Source organism: Phaethon lepturus, unplaced genomic scaffold (genome assembly GCF_000687285.1).
Source record: "Phaethon lepturus isolate BGI_N335 unplaced genomic scaffold, ASM68728v1 scaffold31925, whole genome shotgun sequence".
Lineage (NCBI taxonomy): Eukaryota > Metazoa > Chordata > Aves > Phaethontiformes > Phaethontidae > Phaethon > Phaethon lepturus.
This window is the reverse complement of record NW_010538937.1, coordinates 31,978-59,498: the sequence shown is the minus strand read 5'-3', so window position 1 is coordinate 59,498 and position 27,521 is coordinate 31,978. Positions and strand designations below refer to the sequence as shown.

The 27,521-nt window shown below is 44.9% G+C and overlaps 1 protein-coding gene across 1 annotated transcript in view; it reads left to right on the top strand.

Annotated features, from left to right (window-relative positions):
- Positions 1-27,521, top strand: part of ULK1 (unc-51 like autophagy activating kinase 1) — a 79,290-nt gene that overhangs the window by 26,220 nt on the left and 25,549 nt on the right. Inside the window, exons 7-11 of the mRNA XM_010286982.1 lie at positions 1,520-1,621; positions 9,561-9,619; positions 13,533-13,615; positions 18,268-18,318; positions 25,571-25,659. Of these exons, the coding sequence (XP_010285284.1) occupies positions 1,520-1,621; positions 9,561-9,619; positions 13,533-13,615; positions 18,268-18,318; positions 25,571-25,659 (384 nt within the window). The remainder of the gene's footprint in view (positions 1-1,519; positions 1,622-9,560; positions 9,620-13,532; positions 13,616-18,267; positions 18,319-25,570; positions 25,660-27,521) is intronic.

The window sequence follows — 27,521 nt, the reverse complement described above, 5'->3', positions numbered from 1 at the left end:
CTGTTCCACAGTACTAACTCAAGCAAAAAAGACTTCCTCTCTCTCCCTTTTTTGAAGCCTGATGTTTATTTGAACTATGCTATATGTGAAGATGATGTAATTTTTTTTCTCCTGTGAGTTTCCTGAATTGTCTATTTTTAGTGATACTTTTTCTTTCAGAGTCTCTTATGAAAGTAAATGAAAACACCCAGCTTTTTTTTTTTTGAAAGGGCTGGAGGAAGTTAGTGATGTTTTTCTTTTTTCTTTTTTTTTATTTTAAACAACTCTGGACATTACAAGGGATCTCAGAATGTTTCATATTGTTCTCTGTTTACTGATGGGTTTGAAGGAAGATGGGGAGGGAGGGTTCAGTTGGAATTTAGGGTGTGTTTGAAGTCTGTCGCTGTTGCTATTGTGAATCTTGTGCATTGTCCCTGGGAACATCTGCTGGCAAGGGAGGTCCTTATGCCTTGCTTTAGCTCATTGCCTGTTGCTGCTCTTTTCCTTTTGCTCTGCTTTTAAAAGAAGGTATTTTACCCACCCCGGGATGAGCTTTCTGTCTTCCGAACCCCGATATGGCCCATGTCACATGAGACTTGAAACCTCCTTGTGCAGTTCTTGTCCTGCTTCCTTGGCTTTGTTTGGTGTGGGGCCTGCTTCGCTCAGGGAGAGTCCGAGCTCCTGTCCATAACTTGCTGCCATTTTTCTTGTTACATGTGGCCTTTACTTCTAACAGAGCTAGAAAATTGATCCTGTCCGTGCTGGCAGCACCGTGATGAAATCTGTTGTTATAAACACGTGGGATTAGCAAGCCTGTCCTTCTGTCCCTGCTCTCCTGCTGCCACTCCTAAAGCACGCTGCCTCCGGAGCCACAGGGCTTTGTGGGCTTGCACCATCCCCAGCTTCTGGAGCAAGCCTGGGAGGGAGCAACCAAGGGCATGGAGTGAGATTAGAAACCCGAGTCTGGGGCACAGCAGGGCTCAAGCTGTTGGACTGAAACGCATAGATCTGCCTTTGAACCCAAACTGTGACCTTGGCAGCAGGCTCCGCAGCATATTAATTATGCTTCCATCTTAGGCTAAATGAGGAAAGTGCGTAAGCGATGCAGATCAGGGTGAAGGCTGAAGCTTACCTGTGCAGTGTGGGCCTTTGCTTTTCTTGATCGTTTACCTGTTACTTGCTTTGGTTTAGAAGATCTGTCTGTGCCATTTCAGTGAGGCCGCTTCCCAGCACAGGCGGATTCAGCAAAAAATGGTACGCTGAGAAGGGAAAATAATGAGTTTACACAAAGCAGCCAAACAGCATAGGGTATCTTTTTGCCTGCCTGAATGAAGGTCTCTGCTTCCCCCAATTAGGTAGGGCATTGGTCCTTTCAAGGTAATGTTACAGTTATACTGGGAGCAAATCTTTCACGGTTAGTCAGGAATCTAGCTCAAGGGTTTTTAAAGCATAATAGTGACTTATGTTTCTTTCTTGGAGCTGCTAAAAAAAAAAAAGCTACATCTCTTCTAAACCAGCTTTGTGTTCTTTCTCCAAAAAGGCACCAGAAGTCATTATGTCTCAACACTACGATGCCAAAGCTGACCTCTGGAGTATAGGAACCATCATTTATCAGTGTCTGACAGGAAAGGCTCCTTTTCAGGTGAGTTGCTTAGATCTAATGTTTCTGACTCTCTTGCTTTTTTTCTTTTTTCCCTTTTAATCTGCTTACTCCAAGGCTTCTGTCATCTATAATATTAACTCCCATAAGATCTAGCCTCATGGAGGTCTGGCTGTCCAACACCTTGACACTGTGGTGGTTTATATGTTGTCATGCTGGACGTATTACTGGAATATGACTCTACTTGTCTGGGCTGTATCTGTGAGATGTATTTCCTGGTTATAAATCCTTAGGAAGGGTCATGTCTTCAGAAAATTATTGTGAATCAGTTAAAGCAGTGGGTTTTTTTTCCAGGCCCACACTTAAAAAATCAGTTTCTATTTACAACTGTACTCTGTGTATAATTTATAATTATAATTCTGTTGGTTGTGGAAGGACAATAAGGAAGATTGTAATTGCAAGTTAATGTTCGGGATGATTTGGTGGTAACTGGTGCTTTGCAGCTAAATGGACTTTGTTTTTAGAGCAGTTAAGTAGGATCTTATCAAAAGGATCTTATCTGTCATCTAGCAGCAGTCCCAGCCTGAAATGTTTATGTTCATCAAGTCCAAACCCCTCCAAGTATAACACAGTCCAGTAAAACTCCACCCTGTAATTTATGCCATAACTTCTGGATGAGCTAGAGCATATCTTATGTGAAAGGTATTCTCTGATTTTAAAATTTTGAATGATCGAGAGTTCATAACAGCCTCATACAAGTTGCTTCAGTGTTACTTCACAGTATTTTTAATCATATATAGCTGGAGTTCATCTAGACTCAGTGTGTTTTTCCTGTTCCCAGTCATTAGTGTGCCACACTGCGTATAGCTTCTCTTCCATGCTGAATGAGATCTGCAGGCTCTCCCTTGCAACCACTGTTTAAGTACTGTACTTCCTAGGTTTTTTTCCTTGCTGTTTTATGGCATAGTAGAGAGATGCTTGAGTTGCTGATACTTTGCTTCTCTAATGTGTGAGCTCTGTAGAGCTTGTCTCTAATCCATGGAGAAAGACCAAACCTCAAATTTGCATGCTGATGTATCAGCTGATGCCAACTCTTCAGCTGCTTAGATCTGTTAATGTGAACTGTGGCCCTCTTCTCATGTCCTGACATCTCTTTACCCTGATGCCCTAACAAAATAAGACAAAAACAAACAAACAAAACCAACCACCCCCCCCAACCAAAAAAGTCGGGGGGTGGGGGGGGGATTTATGCTCATGTGATAAGGCAAATTTTGTGAACTGCAGGATTTTCTGAGCTTTAGTTCCACAGATCTTTAGAATTTCACACAAGACTTTGTTCATGCAGTTACATCATCAAGAAGGATAAAGTGAATTATGAATCTGTTGCAGGAAAGAGTAGGCAAATATGGAGTAAACCAGTGGTATGTTTTGGTCTTTTCTAGAACCAAGAACACTTTTTCTCCTTCAGGGTACTTTTTTTTTTTCTCTGCTGCTGTAAGAATCTTCCATTCCAGTGCTTTTTACAGATATTCTGTCCACCAGGTTTCCCCTGTATTTAGAGCAAGACTTCATTTCCTTCGCATGTTTCTTTTTTTCTAAACACCCCTGCAAGTACACTGAAACTCCTCAATGGCAGCTGATTAGTGGCTGCATCCACTTGTTGTCAGTGTTGGCATCTTTGAGAGGAGAAAATGACTGTTAGGATAAAAGAAAATATTTGTGCGTTAAGATGAAAATGTGGGGCTGGAGAAAGCAAGCTTTGACGCTGCATGCATAGGGCAGCCTTGCGCTCATTCTGTCTTGGAACTTGGTGTATTTTAGCTTCTCAAGGCACCTTGATAGTGTAGTCATTGAAATGACTTCGTTACCGTTTAATGTGATGACTTTCTCATAAGTGTTCTTAGCTTAGTAGCTCACACACAACCTGGGGGCATCTGATTTCTTGGAAAAGAATTAGGTGGCTTTTATGACTGGTCATTGAAGCATGTCACAGAAATGTTCTTCTGAAACATTATTTGTTATAGAGAACATTTTTCACAGGAAATAAAATTGAAATCTAGTCATCTTCATTTGTCTCTCCAGCCAAAGTTTTGAAAAGGCAGGTGGTCAGAAAACCATCAGCTCCCTGCCTATATATATATATATGCGCATCCTCAGGCTCACACAAGGTGAGAGCAGCCCTGAATGCCTCTGTCCCTCTGGCTGAGGCATGGCAATACCCTGCCTTGTGGCAAGCAATGAAAGGATGTTTTGGTCCCTGCTCAGCAGGTCCTGATCCTTGCTTTGTGCTTGCCTGACTGGATAACTTCTCTCTTTCCCATATACATCCAACATCTGTTGGGCTGGGGACAGGGGTCACTTGTTTCTCTATTTTAATTTTTCCCCACGCCCTTTCCTCTTTTGGGGTTTGTATTTTGAAGTAAAATGGCAGGCCCCATTTGTTACTGCAATAGCAGCTGTGGATTTGTTTGATCAGGGAGAGAGAAAAGCTCAGCCCAGATGGTTCTCTGTGCACCATCTATTTGTTTTGACCATGTGTGTCACAAATTGCCTTCTAGCTGCGAGTTTCAGGTGAAAGAAGCCTGTCTAGGGCAGATGTTGGAAAGCCAGTTAAAGGTTAACCAGCTTTATTTCTTTGTTGGCATGACTGTGTTGTAAGAATTTGCTGATGATGACTGAGCCAGTGAGAAGCTATTGTTTATAGAGGAGGGGGGCTAGTGGACAGAAGTGATGGGGTGACCATGAATAGGAATGAGTGCTTTTGGAAGGGAGATGTACAAATGGGTGGGGACATAACAGGCTGATTGTACACAGTGCCACCAGCAGACCCAGTTGTACAGGGCAGCCAGGAACTGGATTTCTGGCATCAACCTCTTCAGGCTAAATCCTCACCATGCCTTCCCTCCCGGGCTGGCAAGGACAGCCCCTCACCTCTGTCTAGCTGAGATTCCCATGGGAATCTGGATCACTGTGAGCTGCATTTGGGCACTCTAGCTGTTCTCTGTATGAGCCAATTAGGCACCTCCATGGGCATGCAAACCAAAAGGACTCCAGTGTTACCTGTAGTGAGGAGGAATGAGCTGCCTAAAAATAAAATAGGGCTTCGTGGTGCTGGGTTAGATGGAGAAAAGATCAAATGTGTGGAAAGGCTGAGGCAGCTGTCAATCCAGAAGGTGCTTGTAAGTCAAGACAGAGATGTGTGAATGTGATTTTCAGCTGTCTCAAAGTTAAAATTAACTGTAGCTGGGTCCCCAAAGCAATTTCCCAGAGCCATTCCTGTCCCTTCCCTGTCTCCCTGCACACAGACAGGAAAGAAGCTGCTGATGTTCAGATCTGAACAGTTGGTAGGGTGGCTGGTGAAGCTGTCTTAAGGAGCTTTTTGTATTAAACATGCCCATAAACAAAACAGTGAGGCTGCCATAGGGATAAGATTAATGAGATTCATAATCCCTATAAACAGATTTGCTGAGCACTGTATTAATGTGGAATTGTTAATTTGCTTTGGCTAATAAATGGTCTGCACTTGCATCTCTTCATTTCTGTCACTGAGGACAGGGCTTGAACAGTAAGTTTCCTCATCTTGCTGACCAGTATACTGAGAAGTGCCTCGAGGGTATACTGGTTTTCTCTTGTCCTTACCTGAGCTGAAAAGATTGGGACCCAGTGCCCACCATGAAGTGATGTAGGCTGTGTAGATAAGTGACAACAAGAAGCAAAACTGGAGACAGGGAAGAAAAAGATTTATACAAGGTCTAAAATACCTTCCAAAAACAATCTAGTCCTTGTCAGATGACATTTTAAATATGATTAGAGTTAAATGACCTCAATCTCCTTTTTTGGGGGGGGCGGGGGGCAGCAGGGGGAATAATCTCACTGATGTTCCTGGTGGCTTCTGTTGTGTGACCCCTTTAAAAACTGGGCAGCTCTTGGTAAGCAGACACAATGCCAAGCACATGCACTTTGTGTCAGAGCTGTCTCTGGCAGTGGCATGGGTCTACTTGGACATCACATCTTGATAAAGACCATGAAACCTGGTTATCTGCTGTCTGAGCATTTGCATGAATCTTCTCCTAGCTGCTTTATGGACATGGTGTGCTGGGTCCGCAGGAGCGTGAGACAGGGAGCAGGGAAGTGGCAAGAGAGGTAACGCAAGTTTTACTGCCTGGTCTGGCAGCTCTGAAAGAGTTAACTTGCCTGTGTATGTTCTCATCTCAGCTAGCTGCTAGGTGAAAAATTCATTTCTAAGCCCAGTGCACCAAGTCCACTGCTTTATTTCTGGGTTAATTCTGCCCGCGTAAGTACTAGGATTATGTATCACTTACAACAACTGCTATGTTGTGAAATGGGCTTGAGGAAGACTAGGGAAGAGAGGATTTTATAGCCAGCATTTGAACCCCTGGTTTATTTGTTAGGCAGGCTGCTCTTCTGTTCCCAAAGCTGTTCCTCTGGACTGTCCTGTGTCAATGGGGGCAGGTATTCCTGATGGTGGTAGTTACTCTGCTGAAATTGGGTGCAGTGGTTGACTTGTTGCTGTAGACAGTGAGCTGTTGGCTTTTAGCCTAGTGTTTGTGGGCCTGATCCTGATCTGTTGGGAGTAGAGAGACAAACATCCATAGGCAGCTAAAGAAAAAGGTTTGTATTTTGGGTTTTTGGTGGTGTATTTTTTTTTTCTCCTGGTGGTTGTACTTTCAAGATCCCCTGAATGACAGTCACTTAGTTGTGGAACTCTTAAAATACCAGCTGTAAGACTGCATGAGCAGGAGGTATTGCAGCAGGTTTTCAAGCTTTTTCCCCAGAACTATCAAGCTAGAAACATTACCCATTTCTTTTTTTCTTTCTAACATGTCTGAATCCCCTCCATATCCCCAGGGATCCCAAAGGATTCAAAGAGCAGAGCAGATACCGTACACCTGCTATGAAGTGTTGACTAGACAGTGCTGTTCACTTGAGGGTGTGAATGTCTCTGGTCCTCTTCTGACTGAACCTTGGGCTTTTGCATCCAGCCTTTGCCCAAGTGCAGCAAATCCAGCGCTGAGTGCTTTTGGAAACACCACCCTGCGTGCTTTTCGCGTGCGATTCACTTGTAGGCAGCCAGCACTGAGTGGGATTTGGCAGGGTTATGCTGAATACCTTTGGCTCAACATATTTCCACTGCTGCTCGGGACAAAGTAACAGGGTGGCAGGATTGAATTTGTCCAATTGTCTTTGTGTATAGAAAGGACAGACAAAAACAAAGCCAGTTACATGGATGCAGCTGCTCCATAGTAACATGAGAGGGGAACAAGGGCATGAATTGGCCTGCTGGTGCATCTCCTGTTCTTGGGGAAAACTGAGCTGTCCATTCTGCATCCCTGTTTCTGACAAGTGGATGCTGTCCTACAGGTAGCAGCTGGCTCTGTGTACCTTGAATGGCCTAGTTGTTAGGTGCCTAAAATGTGCTTTTTCTGGTGTTTTCTTTGGGTAGGGTGTATCTGCCTGGAAGGTAGATTTCAAATTAAGTCCTTAATTTCCTAGAAGAAGGAATTTGAATGGCATTTTTAATGTCTTATGAACACTTCTGCATTTTTTTGCCATGATTCTCAGAGAAGAGCTATTTATTGAAAGAAGAGGTGAGCAAAGTGGCTGAAGGTACCAGTGCTTTATGAAACGGATGCTAACAGCTGAAGAGCGGGGGGCATGTTACTGCTGGGAGCAGAACTGTGCGACTCAGTTGATTAATAATGAAGTTACATGAAGATGCAGTTGGTTTTACCAAATTAATGGTGATCCACAGTTTTCTGTGCTGGGCACTCACTAAAATGACTCTACTCCCCATCAGGCAGCTGCCTGTATCGGAGACCAGCCTTGAATTGTGGGCTCCTGCGGACAGCCCTAGTGAGGAAGCGTGGTCTGGGTGGCTAGGGCTTGGCACCCTGGATATGGTCGTTGCAGAACAAGTAGAAATTGTACTGAGACAGCAAAACATGGAGAAACAACATCCCTACAGGGTTAACTCTCTGATTTGTATGAAGAGGAGGAGAACTTTATTGAGGATTTTGTTTCTATCCAGGCTCGTACTTAGAAACTCTCTCTAATGAACTGGGCTTTGCGTGTATGCTGCTTTTAATATACTTGGTCTCTATTGCCAGGAAAATTTTTGACAAAACAGTTTTTGAAGTAGATCAGAGCATCATTGTATTTGTGAAACAATTGAGTTGTTGCGACAGGAAATGAACAGAGCAAACAGCCAAGGCTCGTATCTGTGATGTGAGCAAAAACTTCACTTGCCTGCGTGGGCATCTGTTCCTCCTTGTTATGTCTCAGGCATATTTTGCATCACGCAGAGCATTGTGGCCAAGCCATGTGGTGCAGTGTGTATACTTGCCTTGTTTGCCAAATATTAAGAATCTAATTACAGGACAATATCTGCAAGGGGAGAGGTGCAAAACAGAGTTTTACTGAACCAAATCGACTGGCAGTGATTGGAAATCTTGATGCAGTTTGACATCTATCTAGTAAGGTGCTTTGAATAACATTCATTTTAACGGTTTGAAGAAAGTACTTTTGCACCTCCTGTTTGGGTCCCTGCTGTGTCTGTGAGCAGCAAAGGATAGGTTATTGCAGAAAGGAGAACCAGGAAATCTTTCTTATTTCCTTCTTTTAGGAATCCAGTAGCTCTTATTGGTACAAATTTATAGGAGAGCTGTGAAGCTTGGGTTGAGTTGCTCAGACTGTGCAAGAAATTCTGTCCTGATTGGTGCTACACGAGTCTATTGGTATTAGCAGCTTTCGAGACTCTCTCTTTGGTTTCTCTTGAGGTTTTGTACTGAGCTCTCACAGTTATCCTCAATTTTCATCTTCAGCCAGAGGGAGTAGGTGATGTTGAAACAGCATCTTATGTGGTTGCTTTTCCAGCCATGCTGTGTTAGTGGTATTTTGATGGCCATCTGCAGATTGGCTTGTCTGATTTGCTGTTTTAAGCATCTTAATTGACCTTAAATGCTTCTAATTTAGAAATGAAGTAGGTGGAAGTCTCGAGGGCTTTTTGAGCCTGCCCTGAACATCAGGAGAAGCTGCCTGTTGCCTCCTTGTCCACACTTGCCTTCACACTTTCCTACACACTCTGCTGCACCAGTAACTGAGTGCAGATGAATCTGTCTGATCTTCCCCATTTATATGTGCCTTCATGTCAGTGTCATGCCAGCCAGCCTGCTCTCCCTAAGGAGACTTTGCTTAAGTAGAAAAGCTTGAGCCACTAGGGTTAATTTTACTGACCTGTATTATTCATTGCATAAAAACAAATGGAGAAATGACGTTAGGAGATTTTTATGCGTCTGTGCTTCTATACTGGTGACTTTATTTTTAACCTCAGCCATAAACCTCTTGTGCCTAGCTTTTTTTTTAATCTCATCTCTCAGAATTTGGGATCTTGTTGTCAACATCCCCAGCAGTTGTGTATGTTACTGCACAAACAGGAGCTGTGGCTTGAGACCTTCTGGCTTCCTGGAATTAAAAGTAGGAGATCCTAATTCAGTTGCTGTTTCCCCATGTTCCTGGTCTCTTCACAGATCCCTTGCCCATCAACAGGCTCCCTGCCCCTTTTCAAAATGCCCTGCGGCACTAATCTGTGTTCTCAGTGGGAGCTGCCATTCATCATTTGGGACTCCTCACGTCTGTGATTATTTAGCCTCCTGGGTGAGGCTATTAGGCCAGCTCAGACCTGAGCATCAGAGCCTACTGCAATGAAGCTCAGCCCTTGGAAGGGGAAAGCAGGACATAACCAGGTCAGGGACAAAAAGACAGCAGGCTGAAATACTGTATTTTCACTGTGGCACAGTGCTGGCTTTTCAATCTAAAGCAAGCGGCGGGTTCTCGTTGTCTGTGCTGGTTCAGCAATTGGAAAGTGCCTTTCTGCTCTTCAGAGTGACTGTGAAATAGAAATGCTAATCCCCATGCCTCACTGTCAACTGCTTCATCCACTGGTTTTCTTTCTCCTCTACAGGCCAGCAGCCCACAGGATCTTCGTCTCTTCTATGAGAAAAACAAGATGCTGATGCCGAAGTAAGCATTTTTCCACTGTCACTGTTTGTGTGCACTTGTTTACTCTGTATTTACACCTGTCCTCTCATGCTGCTGGCTTGTCACTCAGGGATGTAAAATATTTGGCTACCTGCCTTCCCCATTCCTTAAACCAGCAGTGATGTGGCCCAGAGAAAGTCAGACAGCAGTGAATTGCCAGAGTTGATGTTCTCTTTCCACAGCTACTACTTCTCTCCTACGTTGCAAAAATTCAGGATCGTTAGTGGTTTCAAGAGCCAGCTAGCGGTCCTGTCCCACATATGGCTTCCTTGAGGCTGGGAGCCTTGGGAAGAAATCATGGCAATTCTTTAATCATGTGAGCAGCCAAACTGCAGTCTCTGCTGTAACCTGCTATACCTGACTGCAGATCACATTCCCATTTCTCACGTGTCAGGACAACAACTGCTTGTGTCCACCCTGCCAATAGGAGGAAATACTATAACCTCGATGGAAATGGACACTACTGCAGTTTCCAAGGGGAGGATAACTGCTTTCGTCCCACCGGGTGTATGTTACCTAGTGAAACATCTAGCTGCCTCTCAGCGCTGTGATTTGTCAGTGTATTTTGGTTTTGCTGCTGTAGTCTTTCCTTTTGATCTCTGAGCTCTTAAAGCAGAACCTCATGCCTGGTCTTAAAACCTCAGCTTGGTATAGAGACAGGACTGAAGTTCCAAGTTCATAAATCAAAAAATTGGAAGGTGCTTTTTATCCAGAAAGTTAGTTTCCGTTTGGCAGAGCTGACAATGCAGCCACGAATGCAGGAAGTTCATCGAGTCACTGTGTGTGGATTCTTTTTTTTCCCCCCTTACCAGTTTAGACAGCTCCAAGAGATAGAGGAAGGAACTGTCAAGAAGCTAGAGCTCTTATCAATGACTTGTGGTATGCATCTAATTTCCCTTCAAGTACTTCCTTTTTTGATTTGGGGAGAAGGGGAAAATTTCTACCAGGATTAAATTTGGGGCATCTGCATGCTCTTCTGGATTGAACCAAAGGGTGTGATGGAGTAAAACACCCAAACAAAACAATTCAAAGCAAAAACACTGCCACATAGTTGGAGCCAAATTATGTGAGCAAAGTAGAGCTTCTGTTTCCCCTACACAGTCTAAAACATGGTTGCTCACCTTTGAGGTAGTCCCTTTTACTAAAAGAGAAATTACTGTCTACAATTAATAAGCTTTCTTGTGTTGATCACACTGCCCTGATGCCACTTTGGCTCATGGTGCATGCAGTAGTAGGTAGGTTAGGGGAGAAATGAAACTCAGCTGTAAGAGGAGAACATGTCCTTGTAGGGATTAGTCCTTCTCTTTCTTTTTTTGAGTCCTTTACACCCTCTGCATTTATCATTTTCACTTATTTCCACTTTTTAACTACCAAATTCCTCAAAAATTTAGATCTAAGCCTGTTGTTTTTTCACCTAAGCCCACTGTTTTTCACTGTAGAAATCTGATCCAAAGTGGCCTTTGTGGAAATGCCGATTCCCGGCTTTCTGAAATCAGTTTGTCTCTTTAACATGAGCTGCAATCTGTGCTATTTCCTGAGTAAACATGAATAAACTGCCTCCACCAGCCCTGCCAACACAGGATGAAACACGAAACCACTCCAGAGACCTCCTTCTCAGACTGCAGCAGTGCCAGGATTTGGTTTTACTCTCTTTGGGGCTAGGCAGGCTGGCACCCACCTCCCTGGCATCACCACGGAAAGCGCCCTGTTTTGGCTTGGGAACAGGGTGGGGAAGAAGAGCTCATTACAGGCTCGCCAGCGGTCTCTGCCTGCCGGGCTGGTGCTGTTGCTGGCAGGTGAAATGCCATTCTCAGGTGGGGAGCCCGTGTCAGTAGGAGAAAGCCCAAAGGCTTCAGCTTTAATAGCGGTGATCTAAATAGCTAACATTCATTGTGCTGATTTACATAGCAAAGTATATTCTAGATCATGGGGGGAAGGAGGCAGTTTTGTTACTTCTGTTGAAAGAGATGGCCTTGGCAAATAATACTGTAGGGTAGCATAGCGAAGCTTGATGTTTTAGATGTGAGAGATAAGAGGCAGCAAACAGGCTGTTAATCTGCATCGTCTTCAGTCTGTGTTGTGACATCTGAGGTCTACTACTTGACCTTCCCTGGTTCTTGGCTTTAAAACCATACAAAAGCTGAAGTCATTGCTGGGAAATGGACTCATTTTGGATGAGAGCTTTGTGTGTCATGGATAAATAAATTATGACGATAACACTGGAGGACTGCAGGTCTCCAGCACTTAATGTATTTTTCAGGAGACTCTGCTAGCGGTGGTATCTTGGGTTATTCTGTTATGCAGTGTGCTTCTAAGGTACACCTTTTTTTGAAGAGAGCGTGTTTTTTCTGGGTTCAAACAGAGTCTCAGTTTAACTGCATCCCTTCTAGAGTCCTGGTGGCCTCTTCCTTTGTCGGCCTGGGAAAGCACATGAAACCATTCTAGCATCAGGGATGGAAAAGCAGCTTTTCCAGTACAAACAAGGATGAGCGATGCTTGCCATCATTTGCTGTTCTAGGAATCACTGGGCTCAAAAGCCTAGGGCTTCACAGGAAAATAACCAGGTAGCACTGAAACCTGTAAATACACACCTTGCCTCACATCTCTAGTTTCAGTGAACAAGAGTCTGTTAGTGCTAGCTAATACCTCTTTTTCTTCCCACTATTTTTGTCCCAGCTTCCTATTTTTCTTTACTCTGTCTGTGGTGGTAGAAATGGTGCGGGAAGGGTTGTTTCTCCCGGCATCACTCAGGGTGGCAAGCGGTGCCAGCCCAGCAAAGCGGAGCCCTGCCCGAGCGAGCCACGCGCTGCACTACTGAGCAGGCTGGGGCTCCAGGCAGTTAAAATTACTGTGCTGAGCACGCATGCCATTACCTCAGATGACCCGCGCATGGGGAGCGGGGAGGGCCTGGCAGACCGTGGGGGCCGTGCTGGGCACGGCCACGATAACCAGAGCCAACGCCGAAAGGAGCTGTGGCCACCTAGGCTGAATTTGGAGAGCTCGGCTCTGGCTGCAGGCAGGGCCCGGCTGCTACAGCCCCTAACGATGCTTCTGGTTCCAGAGGAAAGTCGGCAGAGCTGAATCCACTTATGCAATAGCTGAAGTCTGCTTTCCCTGCCTTAATCCGTTCATTTATTCCCTGCTTCTCGCAATCTACTGGGCTTGTGAAGAGCTGCTCTGGCCTCTCCCATCTGCTTGTGGGATGAGGCGGAGCACAAGGATTTACTAGCTCTTTTGTGCTGCAGTGGTTGTGGAAAAGAGTACTTTCTTCCTAGCTATACTGGAAAGTGGGGTAATAGCTGCACTAATTTTAAATTGCTTGGGTGGCAGTTGCTCGCATCTTAGTGGCCTTTGATTAATAAATGCTGTATATCAAGGAAGTAAATGTACAAAGATTACTTGCTAGTCTTACATAAGCTGCATTGAAAAAGAAATGCCTTAATAAAGTGGTAGTAATTGGTGATACATTTCACCACCAGTGTCTTAATTGGAAGCTTTCCCTTGGTAACCGCTTCATTTTAATGACCTCCTTATTCCCATTAGAGCAAGTAGAAGAGCCTTTATTTATCACGTGCAAAATATTGCATGTTGAAAGGACTTAGCTGAGAACCAGAGGGATATCATTGGCACCACTGTGGAAGGGAAGGATCTGCAGGTGCTCACTGGAGAGGCCACTGAAGCTAGATGAGCTGTAGCCTTAACAATGACCATGGGGAGTAAAAGCCAGAGATGCAAATACAGATGTTCGTGTTCAGCCTCTCTCCAGTGAGCTCTTATGTTCCTAGCCCAGCAGGCACAAAGTGAGTTTGCATTTGCTGGTTGCCTTCCTGAATACGTAACAGCAGTTTAAGTAGACTGCAAGTCTCTCTTATTTTGCTTTTGTTTTCAATCCTAGCATCCCCAGGGAGACATCAAGCCACCTGAGGCAGCTGCTGCTGGGCCTTTTGCAGCGTAATCATAAGGACCGCATGGACTTTGGTAAGACCTCCTTCCAGTTTTAGTTCTGCTGCCTGTCTGTGTCGTCTTTTGGGCCATGGCAAACCTCTGTGTACTTTTGCTAGGAGAAGCATCCAGACACTTCGGTTTCACCTATGCCTGGAAAATTGCCTAATCTTGGGTTTTTTAGCATGTGCTGTAAAGATCACTGCCGACTCCAGTACAGTTTTGTAAACCCAGAGATTTGGCACACCTTCAGCAAATGTTTCTTACTTACATGCTCTCTCCTGGCTTGTGCTTTTATAATATCTCTGAACTTCTATTGTACTAAGTGTGCTACCAGGTGAAACATGTATATTGTGCATCCATGTTCTTTATCTGTCATAGATCCTTCCCAAAGCTGTAAGCTGCACCCGTTTAATGAACAATTGGGTCAATACCATCCCTTTCTCAGGGTCTACAGTGATCTGAGCCAGGAGACTGTAGCTGCTTGCAGACCCTTCCCTTCTGCCCCAGGTTTCTGTGGAAGGATTGCTCTTAGGGCTCAAGCTGGCAGTCTCTTGGCTCTCCCTGTAGACCTGTGTCTCAGTCTACTGACTTGGCTGGCATGAAGACTTCCTTTTTTTCCTCTTTTTTTTTTTTTGATGTGTTAATTCCTTCTAAACAGAGAACAATCATTATGTGCCAGGCAGTTCTGGGTTTGGCAGCGTCTTCCAGATGTGTCTAGCTGAGCCAAAAGGTCTGAAGAACTTCTAGTGAAGTGATGCCTTAGAGGAAAGCAGAGAGAGGTGGAACCTTTCCTAGAGCTTCTGAAAGGACCAGGTCATCTAAAGGCAACTCTACTGTCTTTATTCTTCCCACTACCTCTCATCCCCCATGGGCAAAGATAGTCTAGACCTGTGTCGGGTAGAAATCAAGATGTGAATACTCTCTCTCACCAAGGAAGTTGGTCCTGGTGGTTTGTCATCTCTGAGTGCAGAGGTGAACAGCAGGGAGAAGCTTTGTTTCCATGGGCCAATACTGGTGGTGGAAATGGGTAAGTTTGTTCCTCAGCCTCTTTGTTTGAGTAAGGTTGGGTGCTGGGCAAGCCTGTTCAAAGTGGCTTTCCTGAAACAATGCTGTGGGGCCGAAGCCCACAGATTTGTGTTAAGTATCAGGTGGGCAGTATCACAGCAAGCCATAGAGCTTCCTGCTTTTTACACAGACATTACTTTTTTTACCTGAAAATAAAGTGTGCTGCTATGTGTTTTCAGGATACTGCTTTTTAGTGAGGCTTGGGGTAAAAGGGTTTGCTATTTCTGTCTTTTCTTCTGTTGGTGTTTTGTTGCTTATCTGCTCAGGTGGGTTGTTTCCTGCTGGGCAGCATATGCTGGTTGCTGAAGAGAAATTGTTTTGCAGCCTCTGTTACTCTTTTGGATTAGAGATACTTGGAAAGCCTTTCTGGGGACAGTGTCACCTGGGTGAAGCAAGCATGTGGATTATCAAGGCTGATCATAATTATCTAGGGCTGAATGTAAAGGACTAATAGTTACTGGGGTGCAGAAGTGTGAAAACAAGGGAGTTGTTGAAGCTACTGACACCGACTTGGATATAAGCACCTCTCAGTATTATTCCCCGCAGATCTTCTATCTGGGCTGTGGATCTCTACCTCTTCTATCATGTTGCTGTGCATTTAAGAAGAAAATATCTTTGAGGTTCCTGTTTCCCTGCTGTCAGAAACTGAGTCTGGTAAACATTTTAGCTTCCCCTTAAGATGTTTTTGCTCCTCTTGGGAGTAGAGTGCATGAGTCAGTGTCTAACACTTGGAAATCTGAGATAATATACTTTGATTTCACTCAGGACAACAGTTGCAGCACATCTTCCTGCACTGAGATTTTTGCCTGGCTTAATCAGATGTGGGATTGTTTTCTCTACAAATTGTCACATCCTTGTAAGATGCAATTGTTTCTCAGGGAGTGTTTGCAAATATATTCTATACAGAAGCCTATATTTGAGATGTTCCTTGTGCTTTATAGAAGGCAGATCTCAATGGTTTTCTGGCATCCTATGTTGTATTTATTACAATGTCTCCTGTTGGTTGAGAGGAAAGCAAGCACCAGAGCCATGATTTATTTAGACCAATACACTTCTTCAGCATCTCCAGTTGCATTCTTGTTCTCATCCACCCCTGCCTCCTCTCCTCTGACCCTTTGGAAATCTGTTGAAGCATCTGAGCTTCCCCCGTGCATGTGACACAACTGTTTTCCTTTCCCCACTCTCTGCTGGTGCTAGGTCTTCCACTCTTCTATGCTCCTGAGGGCTTGGAAATGCTCTGACCTACACCTGCTGAATGGTCCCTTTTTCCTTTTCTGAAGAGTGTCAGCTCAGGACACCTCAAGGTGATGCCCCTTGCCAAAATAGTAGCAATATTTAAATGAGAGCACTTCCCTGTGCCCAACTATTGTCATGTTTTCAGTGGCTGTCTGTGGCCATCTGTGCACAAACTTCTAATGTCCCACAGCTCCAGATCCTGTCTGAAACAGATCTCCCCCTTCTCTTAGACGGCTCCCAGTAGACAAGTGCTTTGTCACGCTACTAGCAAACTAACCGTAGGCTGCTCTCTTCACCTACACTATTTATAGAAGGTCTGCTGATGGCTGGTGCCTTTGTTCACTGTTCTACCTTCCTGTGCTTTTGTAAGGTGAAGACTTGTGCATGCTGCTGGGTCAGGGATGATTTCCTGAGCTACCGTCCCCAGAGGAGCAGGGTGTCCTGCTGCTCCTTGTTCTCCTGAGTTCCCTCTGTAGTCTGCCTGGAGGTGTGTGCAGTGCCCTCCATGGAGCTCCCCCAGAGTTTAATTGATTCACATAACAGCAACACATAAGCTTGAAATTTCATTTACTTGTTGTGTCTCAGCTGCTCTTCTGCAAAGACCACCAGTTCCTGGTAACCTTAAGATTATCTAGAGGAGAGCCAAGAGGGTTTCAAGTTGCAAGTTTCCTGCTGATGATTACAAGCAGGGTTGTTAAATTTTGCTTTGCAAGCACAATTAATAAGCAGTTTGGAAGGGGGAAGAGGAAAAGTGAAAGAAATCATGATTTCCACCTCTTCAATTGAATCAGCTCATCTAAGCGATGGTACCCTCTAGAAGAGCAGGCTGAAGAAGCAGGAAACTCCAGCAGCTGAGCAGCTCAAGGCAGGATAGGGATGTTCTCCATCCACAGCAGATCTAAACTGTGAGATTCCAGCTTTCTCTGCTAGAGATTTCCATCACTTCTGTTGTGCTGAACTCCAGACCAGTGTGCTCTGGCTGCAGGACACTGGCATGGCAGCAGCAAGGAGGGGTTAGGAAGAGAGGGATTGTTTAAGTTTAAAAAACAGATGAACAAAAAACACAGTTACGACTTTCTGGAAAGCTCACTGGCTAAAGAGGAGCTGTTTACAGAAAGCAGAAGTTTGTAAACCTTGGGTGTTGCAACAGGAAATCCATGCTTGGGAAAACAAGTTGAACTGCCTGCAGTTAGCCAAATAATCAGTGTTGATCCATGACTAATGCTCCTGAAAGGCTGAGTTGCTGATTGTGGTAGGAGAGGACTCTGTGTAGAACTGTAGTGGATCGGAGATGGAGGAGTCAGGAGGGTTGGCTACTTGTGAAGACAGGTGAACATGCAGAGGGTCTCCAGCAAGCCAGGACAGAAGCTTTTCTTGGCCTGGATCTGTAGAATATCCTCCTGTAATGAGTGAAGAAAGAAGCAGTTGTGTCTGGTGTGAAAGGGAGTTCTGGGCTGTTGTTCTGTGGTAGCCTTTTAGAAAATGCGCTTCTGCCTTCAGTGCACGATGGGCTTGGGTCTGTGTGTGATGGAGGATCACTCAGTGGAAGTCCTTTTGTCCATCATTCCTCTTCAGTGGAATGAGTGGCAGCACAGTGTGATAACTACAGCTGCCCTGGATCCCTACAATTAGGGTGATTTGCCATCCTGATCAGCCAGGGACTTTGTCTTTTAGCGCTACTTTGTGCCTTAGGATTTCTCTCTTCTTGCTGATAGGAGCTTGTGATGCACATGCACAGATGTGGCCACGCCAGGTCTCGACATAGTCACACTATCTGGCCCTCAATAACTGATTCCCATTCCTACAAGTGTAAGAGTTGTTGCAAGACAGAGGAGCATTAGCAGTCAATTTTGTGCATGCTTCCTGGCAGCCCAGGGTTGTAGTTTGCAGCAGAACCTTACTAAGTTCTTTAACACCCTGTGGGGAAGAAAAAATCCGTTAGTACTGGTGGTGAGTCCCAAGGTACAAATCCTGATGTCCTTTGGCCATGCTTTTGGCAAAGATATTTTTTCTCTCCCTTTTGTCATTCATGTAACTGCCCCAGCTGAGTTCATATCTTTGCTCCCTGCCCCCCAGCTGATTTTGCAGAGATGGCTGGTAGCAGAGGAGCCGCTTTTTCTTTTTTCCAGACTTGGATATCAATCCCTGGATGCAAATAATTTCCCACCCCCTTTTTTTTTATAGGTAGGTCCTGCATCCAGTCCCCAGTCTACATTCTTGACCACTACTTTATGCAATTGCAGTCAGTCAACTTCCATGGTTAACTGGATTCCGTGGAAAAAATCACTGTAAAATACTGTAATGTGCTATGCTTTAAATGCTTTGTAAACCTCTTACAGTCATTATTTTTCATTGAGTCATTGTTCTTGATTTTTTTTTTTCAGATGAATTTTTCCATCACCCGTTCTTGGATGCAAGTGCCTCTATGAAAAAATGTAAGTGTTGCATTTTTTTATTACAATTCTTTTTGAATCATGACATGACTTCCCTTTGCTGCTAGTTCAAAAGGAAAGAAAGACTGCTTTGTTTTCTTAATTATTTAGGCAGGGATTCACTGTTTGTTACTGTGTCATGTCTAGATTTTGCCATCAAAATGTATTTAATTTTGCTGAGCTATCTTCAAAGAGATCATTAGGGGGCTATTTAGAAACCTAAAGTAGAAGTCAATGTCGCTTTGAAATGTATTCAGCTGCTTTGTATGAAGTGCTTGGCCAGTAGGATGCTTGTAGGTAAACAGGATTATGCAGTACGATCTTGCTTTTAATCCACATCTGTAGGATAATTCAGGACAGTGAATGATGGAAACTGGCACTCTTGTCCCTGCTTGCCAGGTGGTACCTTAGGTTGGCTGTGCAAAATGGCAGGCTCTGGTTACCAAATCTTGTTGCAGCATTTACCTCCAAATTCTTGATCAATCTTATCGTAGAAGGGTTAAATTCAGGTGCTCTATGAGAACTGGCTAAAACAGAGACAGATTTCCATTGAAAGTTCTTTCTTTCTTCTTCTGATTTTGAAAAATTTTGAGAAATTCCAACCACATGTAGTATGATTCAGAAGTTTGTTTTCAGTGGAAAACAATTCAGAATTGTTTCTAGTGTATGTGATATAATAGTCCTCTGGCCAAGTGACTTGGTTTAGTGGAATTGTGTATGGTTGGCGCCTTCTGGAAGGATCCTCCTGGGCCTTTAATCTCCTAAGTAACTGACAGTGCCAAGAATTTTCATCAGTGACTGATTTGGGGTGCCCAGTGCAAGGGCTGGAAGTTTCAGAGGAAGCATATCCGATGCTTTCTGAACATGGAGCCCCTCTTGGATATATGCCGTGCATGGATGCCCCTCGTCTGATGTTCACATCACTCCTGACAGGCTCTTAGCTTTCCTGGTTCCAGAGCAGGACTTCTTAGTTGTTCCTGATACGGATTTTAACTGTGTACTTAGGTGACCGTCCTGTGGGCAGGAAAAGACGCTTCTGGTTTAGGAGAGCTTGCAAGCCAGCCAGGCCCCTGTCTCCATCTGCGCCAGCAAGATGTGGGGCGAGTCCTGTGAAACAGGACGGCTCTGCGGGCAGGGAAGGACTCTGTCCGTGTAGGACTGCTCCCATGCCGGCTCAGCTCTCGGCACCTGCTGTACCCCTGCCATGTGGGAAAAGCCCTTCAAAGTCTGATGCCCCTGTGGGCAGAGGAGGGCTGCCTCAGCACGTCCTTGCATGCCTGCCAGCTCACCTCTTCCCTCCCGCGGTTCCGCTGCTTCATCGGCCAGGGGAACAGAAAACCCCCTGCAGACACGAGAGGGTTCTCTTGACTTGGCCTCAGTTTCCAACTTCAGCACATTTGCGGTGCAGAAACCAGAGGCACCATTATGAGCAGAGGACCGTAGCTCAGCCTTTGCCCCCAGCTGCACCAAAGTTAGTGGTGTGGGGTCAAGGCCCAATAAAAAGAGCACCTTTGCAGGCAGGTAAGGACTATGCAAACTCCAGACCTCTCTGCTGCCCTGCTGGTCCTCACCTCTGTGCATATGTCCACAGCCTGGAGTCCTGTCCAGGCAGGAGAGACTACTGCTGGTTTTGAAAAGATGAGGGGAGAAATACCTCCTCATCACTGGAGGTCTTCAGGTTGTTGCGCACAGAAATATGCTAGTGGAGAAGATGGTTCTTATAGTCTGCTGTGGAGGTCTCTGCTAGTGCCAGACGGCAGTGAGGGATGAAGGCCTCTGGGAAGTGCAGTGAAGAGCCTGGATGAGAGAGGCTGCATGTGAGAATGGTGGTCCTTTTGATTTCTGAACGGGTGACAGAAGAGCCCATGTGTCAGCAAAGGTCTGGGTTATGGTGATCTCAGCAAGAAAAACTCACCTGAAATGTATGGAATGCTGCTTAACCTGGTAGCGTGCTCAACATTTGCGCAGTTTTAGCTGAAGTAGATGACTCGGCAAGGTTGCAGTTGCTCAGGGGTTGGCTACCCTGGCTTTGCATGCAGAACTAAGATGAGTCCAAAAGCTTATTGTGCTACTTCATCTCAATATGTGGCTCAGCATCATGAGTGTGGGAAGTATCAAAGAGAAGAGATATGGCTGCACCTGAATCATGATGGTCGTGCTCAGACTGAATTAAGAGTCCTCAGGCCTGCAGTGGAGAACCAGAGGGAGGAACAGTATGCCCTCGTGTTTTTGTTCTCCTTGGGAGCTGGTAATTGGGCTGCCACTGACTTTGGAAGCAGAGCGAAGTAATTCACGTTTGAGTGTGCACATTTCTTGAGAAGAGCTTGTTGGATGATCTGGACCAGCATTTGTGTTTTGGAGTGGTAGCTGTTGCATGATGAATGCACTGAGACCTCAGCTAAGCTCAGGGACCCGCTGTGCAGCCATTAGGTAAAGGACCTTCCAGTTCAGAGGTGCCTGCACTGCAGATGCAGTCACCTGTGCATCCATTTAGGTCCCAAACCAATTTTAAGGTGACACACTTCCTTTCCATATGAGAACATTTTGCAGTCTGAGCAGAGCGTGGTGGTCTCCGTACCTCTGCAGGCAAATCTGCCCTCGGTGGCGAAGGCAGAACGGGAGAGCCACCACCAGCGTGCAGAGCGAGCACGTCGCCCGGGCTTCTGAGCCCTGTCAGGGCTGGTCCAGAGCTCGTCATGCAACAATCAGAAATGAAGTGAGAGCCATCAGCTGTTCATTCCGTGTGGATATGTTAGTACACCATCTCATGGAATTATACAGGTTTTTTTAATATAACGTAACTTTGGAATTCCAGAAAATTGGGGAATCCTCAAGTGTGGACAATTCTCTAAGTGGATAGTTTTGAAGTTGCTAAAGTGGGGGATCCCCCTCGTGTAAATAAATTTGCATGGTTTTCAAGACACTTCAGCAAAATCGACATTTCTGTCAAAAGTCTTTAAATACAACATTTCTGACAAGCTCATTCTCTCCACTGCTGTTTCGAGTGGTGATCGTTCTCTTGTCCCTCCTGTCATCTCACTCCTTTGATGAAGCAAGGACATAAGTCTGCTGCCACGCGGCATGTACCACAAAGCTCTGTTTGCCACAGGCTTTAGCCTGGAGAGTGGGTTCAGGGCCTTGGGCTTTAACTAAAACATGTACTTTATTTTTTGTTTGTTTGTTTATATCTTATTTTATATTGTGGGTTTTGTACCTGTGACTAAGCATGTACTTCAGATGTGCAAAAATTGTTAATAAAGTCTTTAAAATACTGCGTCTAGTCAGCATGTCGTCTGTCTGTAGCCAGGTCTGATCAGCATATGGTATGGGGCAGTGTGTTACAGTAATAATGCATGAGGAGGCATAATTAAACGCTTGTGCAAGTCTTCTTTCAGTAAACACGTTGTAATTGGTACCCGTGCAGTATATTTTGGAGGCCTTTTTACTCCTGCCTTTAATGAATGGCAAGCTGGTACCTCCTTTACTCTGAGCGAAGAGAGCGTGAAACGTGAGCGGTTATGGTTCAGAAGTGTAAGGGTGGTTCAGTGCCTGGAACATGTCAGGCTTAACTGGACTTTTACCACCTTTGTAATCTTATCGTACATTACCACATTTATCATCTTATAAAATACTCAAGTAACAACTAGCAAAAAAATCACTGACTTCTGCATATAAAGATTTTAATGGTGCAAATTTTTAACCTCTAAAATGCAGCTTATTCTTCAGGCAAATCCTTTTCAGTTTTTGCACTTAACTATTGCCTTGTCAGAGACTGCAGTTAAATAACTTTTTGATTACTTGTTTTAATTGAATCCAGATAATAGCAAAAATGCATCTCTTCAGTGTGTGTAAAACTAGGATTTCAAATAAAGCATTTCTATAAAGCTTGAGGCTGGGATGTTTTTAGGACAGCTGAGCCCCTGGTAGGATGACTTGTCAGAACTGATTTTTGCAGGTGTAGGATCCTGTTTTGGGACCCACACAGCTGGAGCACAGGCTTGCCTTTATGGCTTCCAGCTCTCCCATTTTGAAACCAGTTGGCATTGGTTACGCAACATATACAGGATGACTATTTTGTTGCTGGAACAAGTTTGGAGAGGACAATTATGAAAACAGACTTATTTACATTACAATTACAATCCAGCAGTTTCTGGATTTGGGTGGGGGCCTACAATTCATGTTAACATTCCCTGCGTTCAGACTTGAGCTGAAAACATGATGAGCCAAGTGTTTGCACCCTTTTTAATTTTAAACTGGGAGTGTCTGGGTGTGTGGAGGAGATGGAAGCAAGCGTCTTGCTTTCAAGCCGTCCTGCATGGCTGACACTGAAAAATGCACCAACAGGCATGCGGTGGCCAGAGAGGGTTTGTCAGAGCCAAACCTTGTGGTTCCACGTGCATGAAAGTCTGTTTTTAGTGTCAGGACCTTTTGAGTTGGACCTCACAACGTTACAGTGTGAATTGGAGGATTTTACAGGGCTTTAAATAAGAACATGATTAATAGAGGCTGTATCTAAAGGTGTGCTTCATGCAGATGGGGTTTTAACTTGAATTTCAGACAGTAGTGGCAAAGTCCGCCCGCTTGTCTGTCTTCCCAAGTTAATGGAAAGCTGTCCAAAGCACATAGACAAAAATAGGAAAGTCTCAATTCCAGCCAGGTTTAAATCAGCAATAAACACAGAACCAAAACAAAGCGGAGGGGACCTTGAAAGAGAACTGAAATGACTAACAAAAATACTGATTCCAGGAAAAATGAACGGTGATGCAAGGCTTTCAGCAGGCATGTGTGGATATAGTTCAGAAATCACTTACCTGTTCTTAAAAGCGCCTTTGCATAATACGAAGGTCTGTCTGTACAAGGGTGAATTGTTCTGTAACAGTTGGCAAGATAAAAATGAAGACAATTTCCTCCTCCCTCAGGTTTCTGGTATTAAATAAATAGGGAAGGTACGAGGGGTTTCTCCGTGGGAGATAGTGGAGATCAAACGCGGAGTGACGAGGGCAGGACAGAGCGCTCCATTTTGCCGGCGAGCTCTCGGACCGCGGTGCGTGTTCCCTGAGCGTGGGCAGCGCAACCAGCTGCGCTGGAGGAGCGCGCGGGGCGTGGGCACTGCAGCTCTCCCTGCCGAGCCCCTGACCGCCCGCCCAGGATCCCCACCGCCAGGTACCACCGCCAGGTACCGTGGCCCCTGCTCCTTTACCGGAGCCAGGGCGGCGCGTTTCAGCAGCACGCTCCACTGAGGGCACAAAATCAAGCGTAGAATAGATACAGAGGCTAAAAACCAGACTCTCGCAAAGCTTTGGAAAGGTCTGTTTCATGATGGACCTAACGCTCAACGCGCTGGCAGAGTGAGCGCTGCCCGTACGGTCCAACGCGACGGGAAGGCGTGTGCGTGCGTGTCACTGCACACCGGCCCCACGCAGCCACCCCGCTGCGGCTTCCTGTTGCACAAGCGTCAGGTCTCTGCTGAATCAATCTCTATCTGCAGTATTAACCTCTTTAGAAAAAACATTCAGGTTTTGTTCGTGTTAGCAAAGGGGGAAAGAGGTCACTATGACCCTGGTTAAACTGTTAACGGTGGTTGATTACTTATATTAAAAATGTGTATTTTAAGTCTACGCTGCTTTGGCTTCGTTTTCCTGTTGTTTGATCTTGTTACATTTCTGTCAGACTGAGAGAGTTCAGCATTTAAGTGATTGCTCTCTTTGTGCTAGGAGACACTAACCTAGTCATCCTTTAACCTTCCTTGATAGGCTGCATGGAAAGACTTCTTACAGCCTTTTAATAAAGGCATATTTTCTCATTCTTTTATCATTAGAACACTGTTTCAACGGTTTATTGCAGAGAGATGTACTTTTTTTTTTTCTAGCTGGTTGATTGGAGTAAGTACTTTGTAGTATCTAATGCGATTAATGACAGAGGTAGTCTTACTTCAAACAGAAGCATTCTTCTTCTGGATGTTATTAACCCTCCTTGTATTAAGTACGGAGTCATTAGCACAGATCCTGTAAAGGCAGAAATCTGATACCAGGTGCTAATTCTCTGCCAGTACAATGGAAGAGAAGCAAAGTGTTCCTCTCCGTACTTGAGCATGGCCTCTGATCTATATCTTAAGTCATTCAAATACCAAAATGATTGCAGAGTAAAATCTGACTTCAGGCTGCCTCGAAGTGGAGGTGTTGGGACTCTTCTGCAGCTTTTGCACTGTTCAGTCTTGTGCGGATGGACTGGGGAATTTGATACTAAATACTTCAAAGTCTGTTAAAGAGCCAGTGTTACCTTTGACTTGTCTCCCTCCTCAGCTGAGCTGAGCTCTTCTACGTCATTCACTGAGCCTCGCTTGCATAAGTCATTGGAGTTAAATACTCTTTTCTCCTGTGATGCCTTAATTATCTTTTCTGCCTGGAGCCTGGCAGTGCTAACTAGTCCTTTCAGTGTGAAGTTTATACCTCTGTGAGGGTTACAAAATGCAGTTCAACAATGAAGTGAATAAAGTGGACAGTTCTGATATTGAACAATAAAACATAAAAGGGATGCAAAACCAGGCAGTGCTGTGGAACAATTTCTGTACAAAGAGAAAATCAGCAAATAAGCAAAACTTCTTTAACTTGCAGAAGTGACCGAGGGAGAGTGTGTTGAGGTATAGGGAGCGATGAACTATTTCCTTGTGGAGAGATTAATTCTACGTTGTTGGGTTTTTTTTATAACATGTGGCCTGGGATGCTCAAGTGACTGTTTGGGCAGCAAGCACATAGGACTTGAGTAGGCATGTGGTTAACTTAGCACAGACTTCCCAGCATTTGACGTATGTGTGCTAAGCCACGAAGTCTGAAGAAGAAGAAACTGTAAGGGTATGGTGTAGCTTCTAACTTCTGCCACTGACATGAGTAACTCAGTCCACTTTTCTGTTTATTTTTCCCTTCATTTGCAGAGATGCTTTGGAGGCTCTTTAGGGCAGAAAGCATCTTGCTACCTGTGTAGGTCAGCTGTTGAGCAGACATCAGATCTTGGTCGGATGTTTGGAGACCTTCCACCCCAAGAGCTGTAAATGTGAAATAGTGTGCAGAGGGAGTGGATGGGTGTGAATCATATAACTGAACAGAATGCTAATTTTTTTCTCAAATGGACACATCTGATACATGAGATACATGATGGTACATGAGATAAATCTGATGGGAAACATGAAAAAGACCTTTTATTATTGATTGATCTTAGTTTGACAACTTCCTTTGTTTTGGTCTTTTGCTGATTTTAGCTGCTTCCGTGCCAATGCCTTCTTATCCCAGTTCAGGCTCCGGTAGTTCCTCTAGCAGCTCTTCTACTTCCCACCTGGCATCACCTCCCGTAAGTATAGCTCAGAGGATGCACTGCTTGTGTTAATGGTCTCCCTGCTTGCTTCTTTGAAACAAGCTTTTGCTGTCATCTGGTGCAAGTCACTAAACACCTTAGTTCTGCCTGGGTTTGGTTCGGTGTCTCCTCCAGTCTGTTTAGAGTTTGGATCTTGAAGGTTGTCTTCCTCTCCACAAGAAATATTTCAATTTGCTATTGCCTATTATATGAAAACCCTTTATGAAAGAAGTTGGTACTAATGACACTAGCTTGTTTTGGCAGAGATGGAAAGCTCCTTGGAACCAAAAAAACAGTCACTTAATTCGGGGTGTAGCACTGCTTACTTGGCTGCAGGTTCTCTGTTCTCACACGCCTGACAGCATATCCACCCTTCGTTGTAAGGTGACCGTCCTCCTTTCTGACCAGCATTCCCAGGCACCACAGAGGGACATTCAGAAAAGCTGTTTGCTCAGACCAGACCTGCCACAGTCTGGTGGTCTTGTGAGAGATGATCTGAACTGACGGTTTTTCTCTCTGGTTACCTGAAATGATGAAAACTTTTCTGGAGGGCAGAATATTAACTGACCAGTGAACTGACATTCCTCCAGCTCACTGAACGGAAAACTTGTTTTCGGAGGCTCTTGGTGAAATCTGCCTTTTGACTTTGAACTCAGGAATGCTGGTGGTGTGATGGGTAGGGGCAGGGAGAAGGGTTGAATTTTTTTCCTCCTTGACATAGCTTTTTTTGCTTCTTTCTCTGAGTTTCCCTGGGCCAAGGCATCACAGCCTGGTGTGGGAAAGTCTGAGAAGCACTATAAGAAGTTGATGTGAGCAGGACAGAGCAGAGAAATCTGCTCTCCTCTGAATGTCACGTAACTGTATCCCCGAGAGCTTTTTCTCCCCTGCAGCCCTAAGTGGTGGTTAGCTGAGGCCCTCCTGGCCATAAGACTCCAGGAGTGTGTAGAAGGTGTGAAAAGCAGACTCTCTCCCCTGAGCTTTCCTGGTTTGGGAAGCTCAGGGATGGTACAGGCTCATAGCCAGACCAGGAGGGGGTCCTATACTAGAAATGTACTGCAGTGGTCCTGCTCTGCATTTGGAAGTTTTGCTCATGGATGTGTGCTGGTTCAGCATGTGAAGAATGCCATGTCTGCAGGGCAGAGCTAGCAGATTGGGTGGAAAAGAGAAAACTTTGACAGCTGGAAGATTCCTTCTGCTTGTATGCACTGCATGTACACTGAGAGAGTCGCCACTGGTACAGCAGGAGAGTCTCAGGAGGGTGAAGAAGGTCTGAAGGTCTTAGTAGGGCCCAAGTGAAAGCTGATTGAAGTCTTTCTCAGCCTAAAAATGCATTAGGATAAAGATTGTGATCTGCTCTGTGGGCAGTTCAGCTGTCTTAAAGCTTTCTTAAACCATCCAGCCTCTTCCATCTGTCTGCAAAACATGAGCATTGTGGGGCTGTTCACCATTTGGCTGAAGGAAGTGGAAAAATGGGACTTTTTAGGATCTGTTCTGCCTCTGATGGCTGTGAGGTGTTCATCTATTGAATGCTTAGGCTCCCTCGTGCCTTTCTTTAACTCCTTATCAGCGCTACAGGAAAACCGGGTTGTCCTGAAAGTGCAGGGACACTTATGTGCACGTTCCTGAGTGCTGCTTACTGCAGAAGTACGAGTAGAGACCAGATGTTTAATGTTTAAGAACAAAACAAAAAACCCCATAACCCAAAAGAACAACCAAAGCTGCCTCTGAAAGCTCTTCTCTGTTTCACAGCCACACTAAATTGAGTTGGTAGAAAATGGGCAGTTGATCCAGAAAGCCTTAGCAGAGAGATGCAGTACCTCAAGTGAATTTTCCTTATCTGGGGAGCATCAGACATGCTG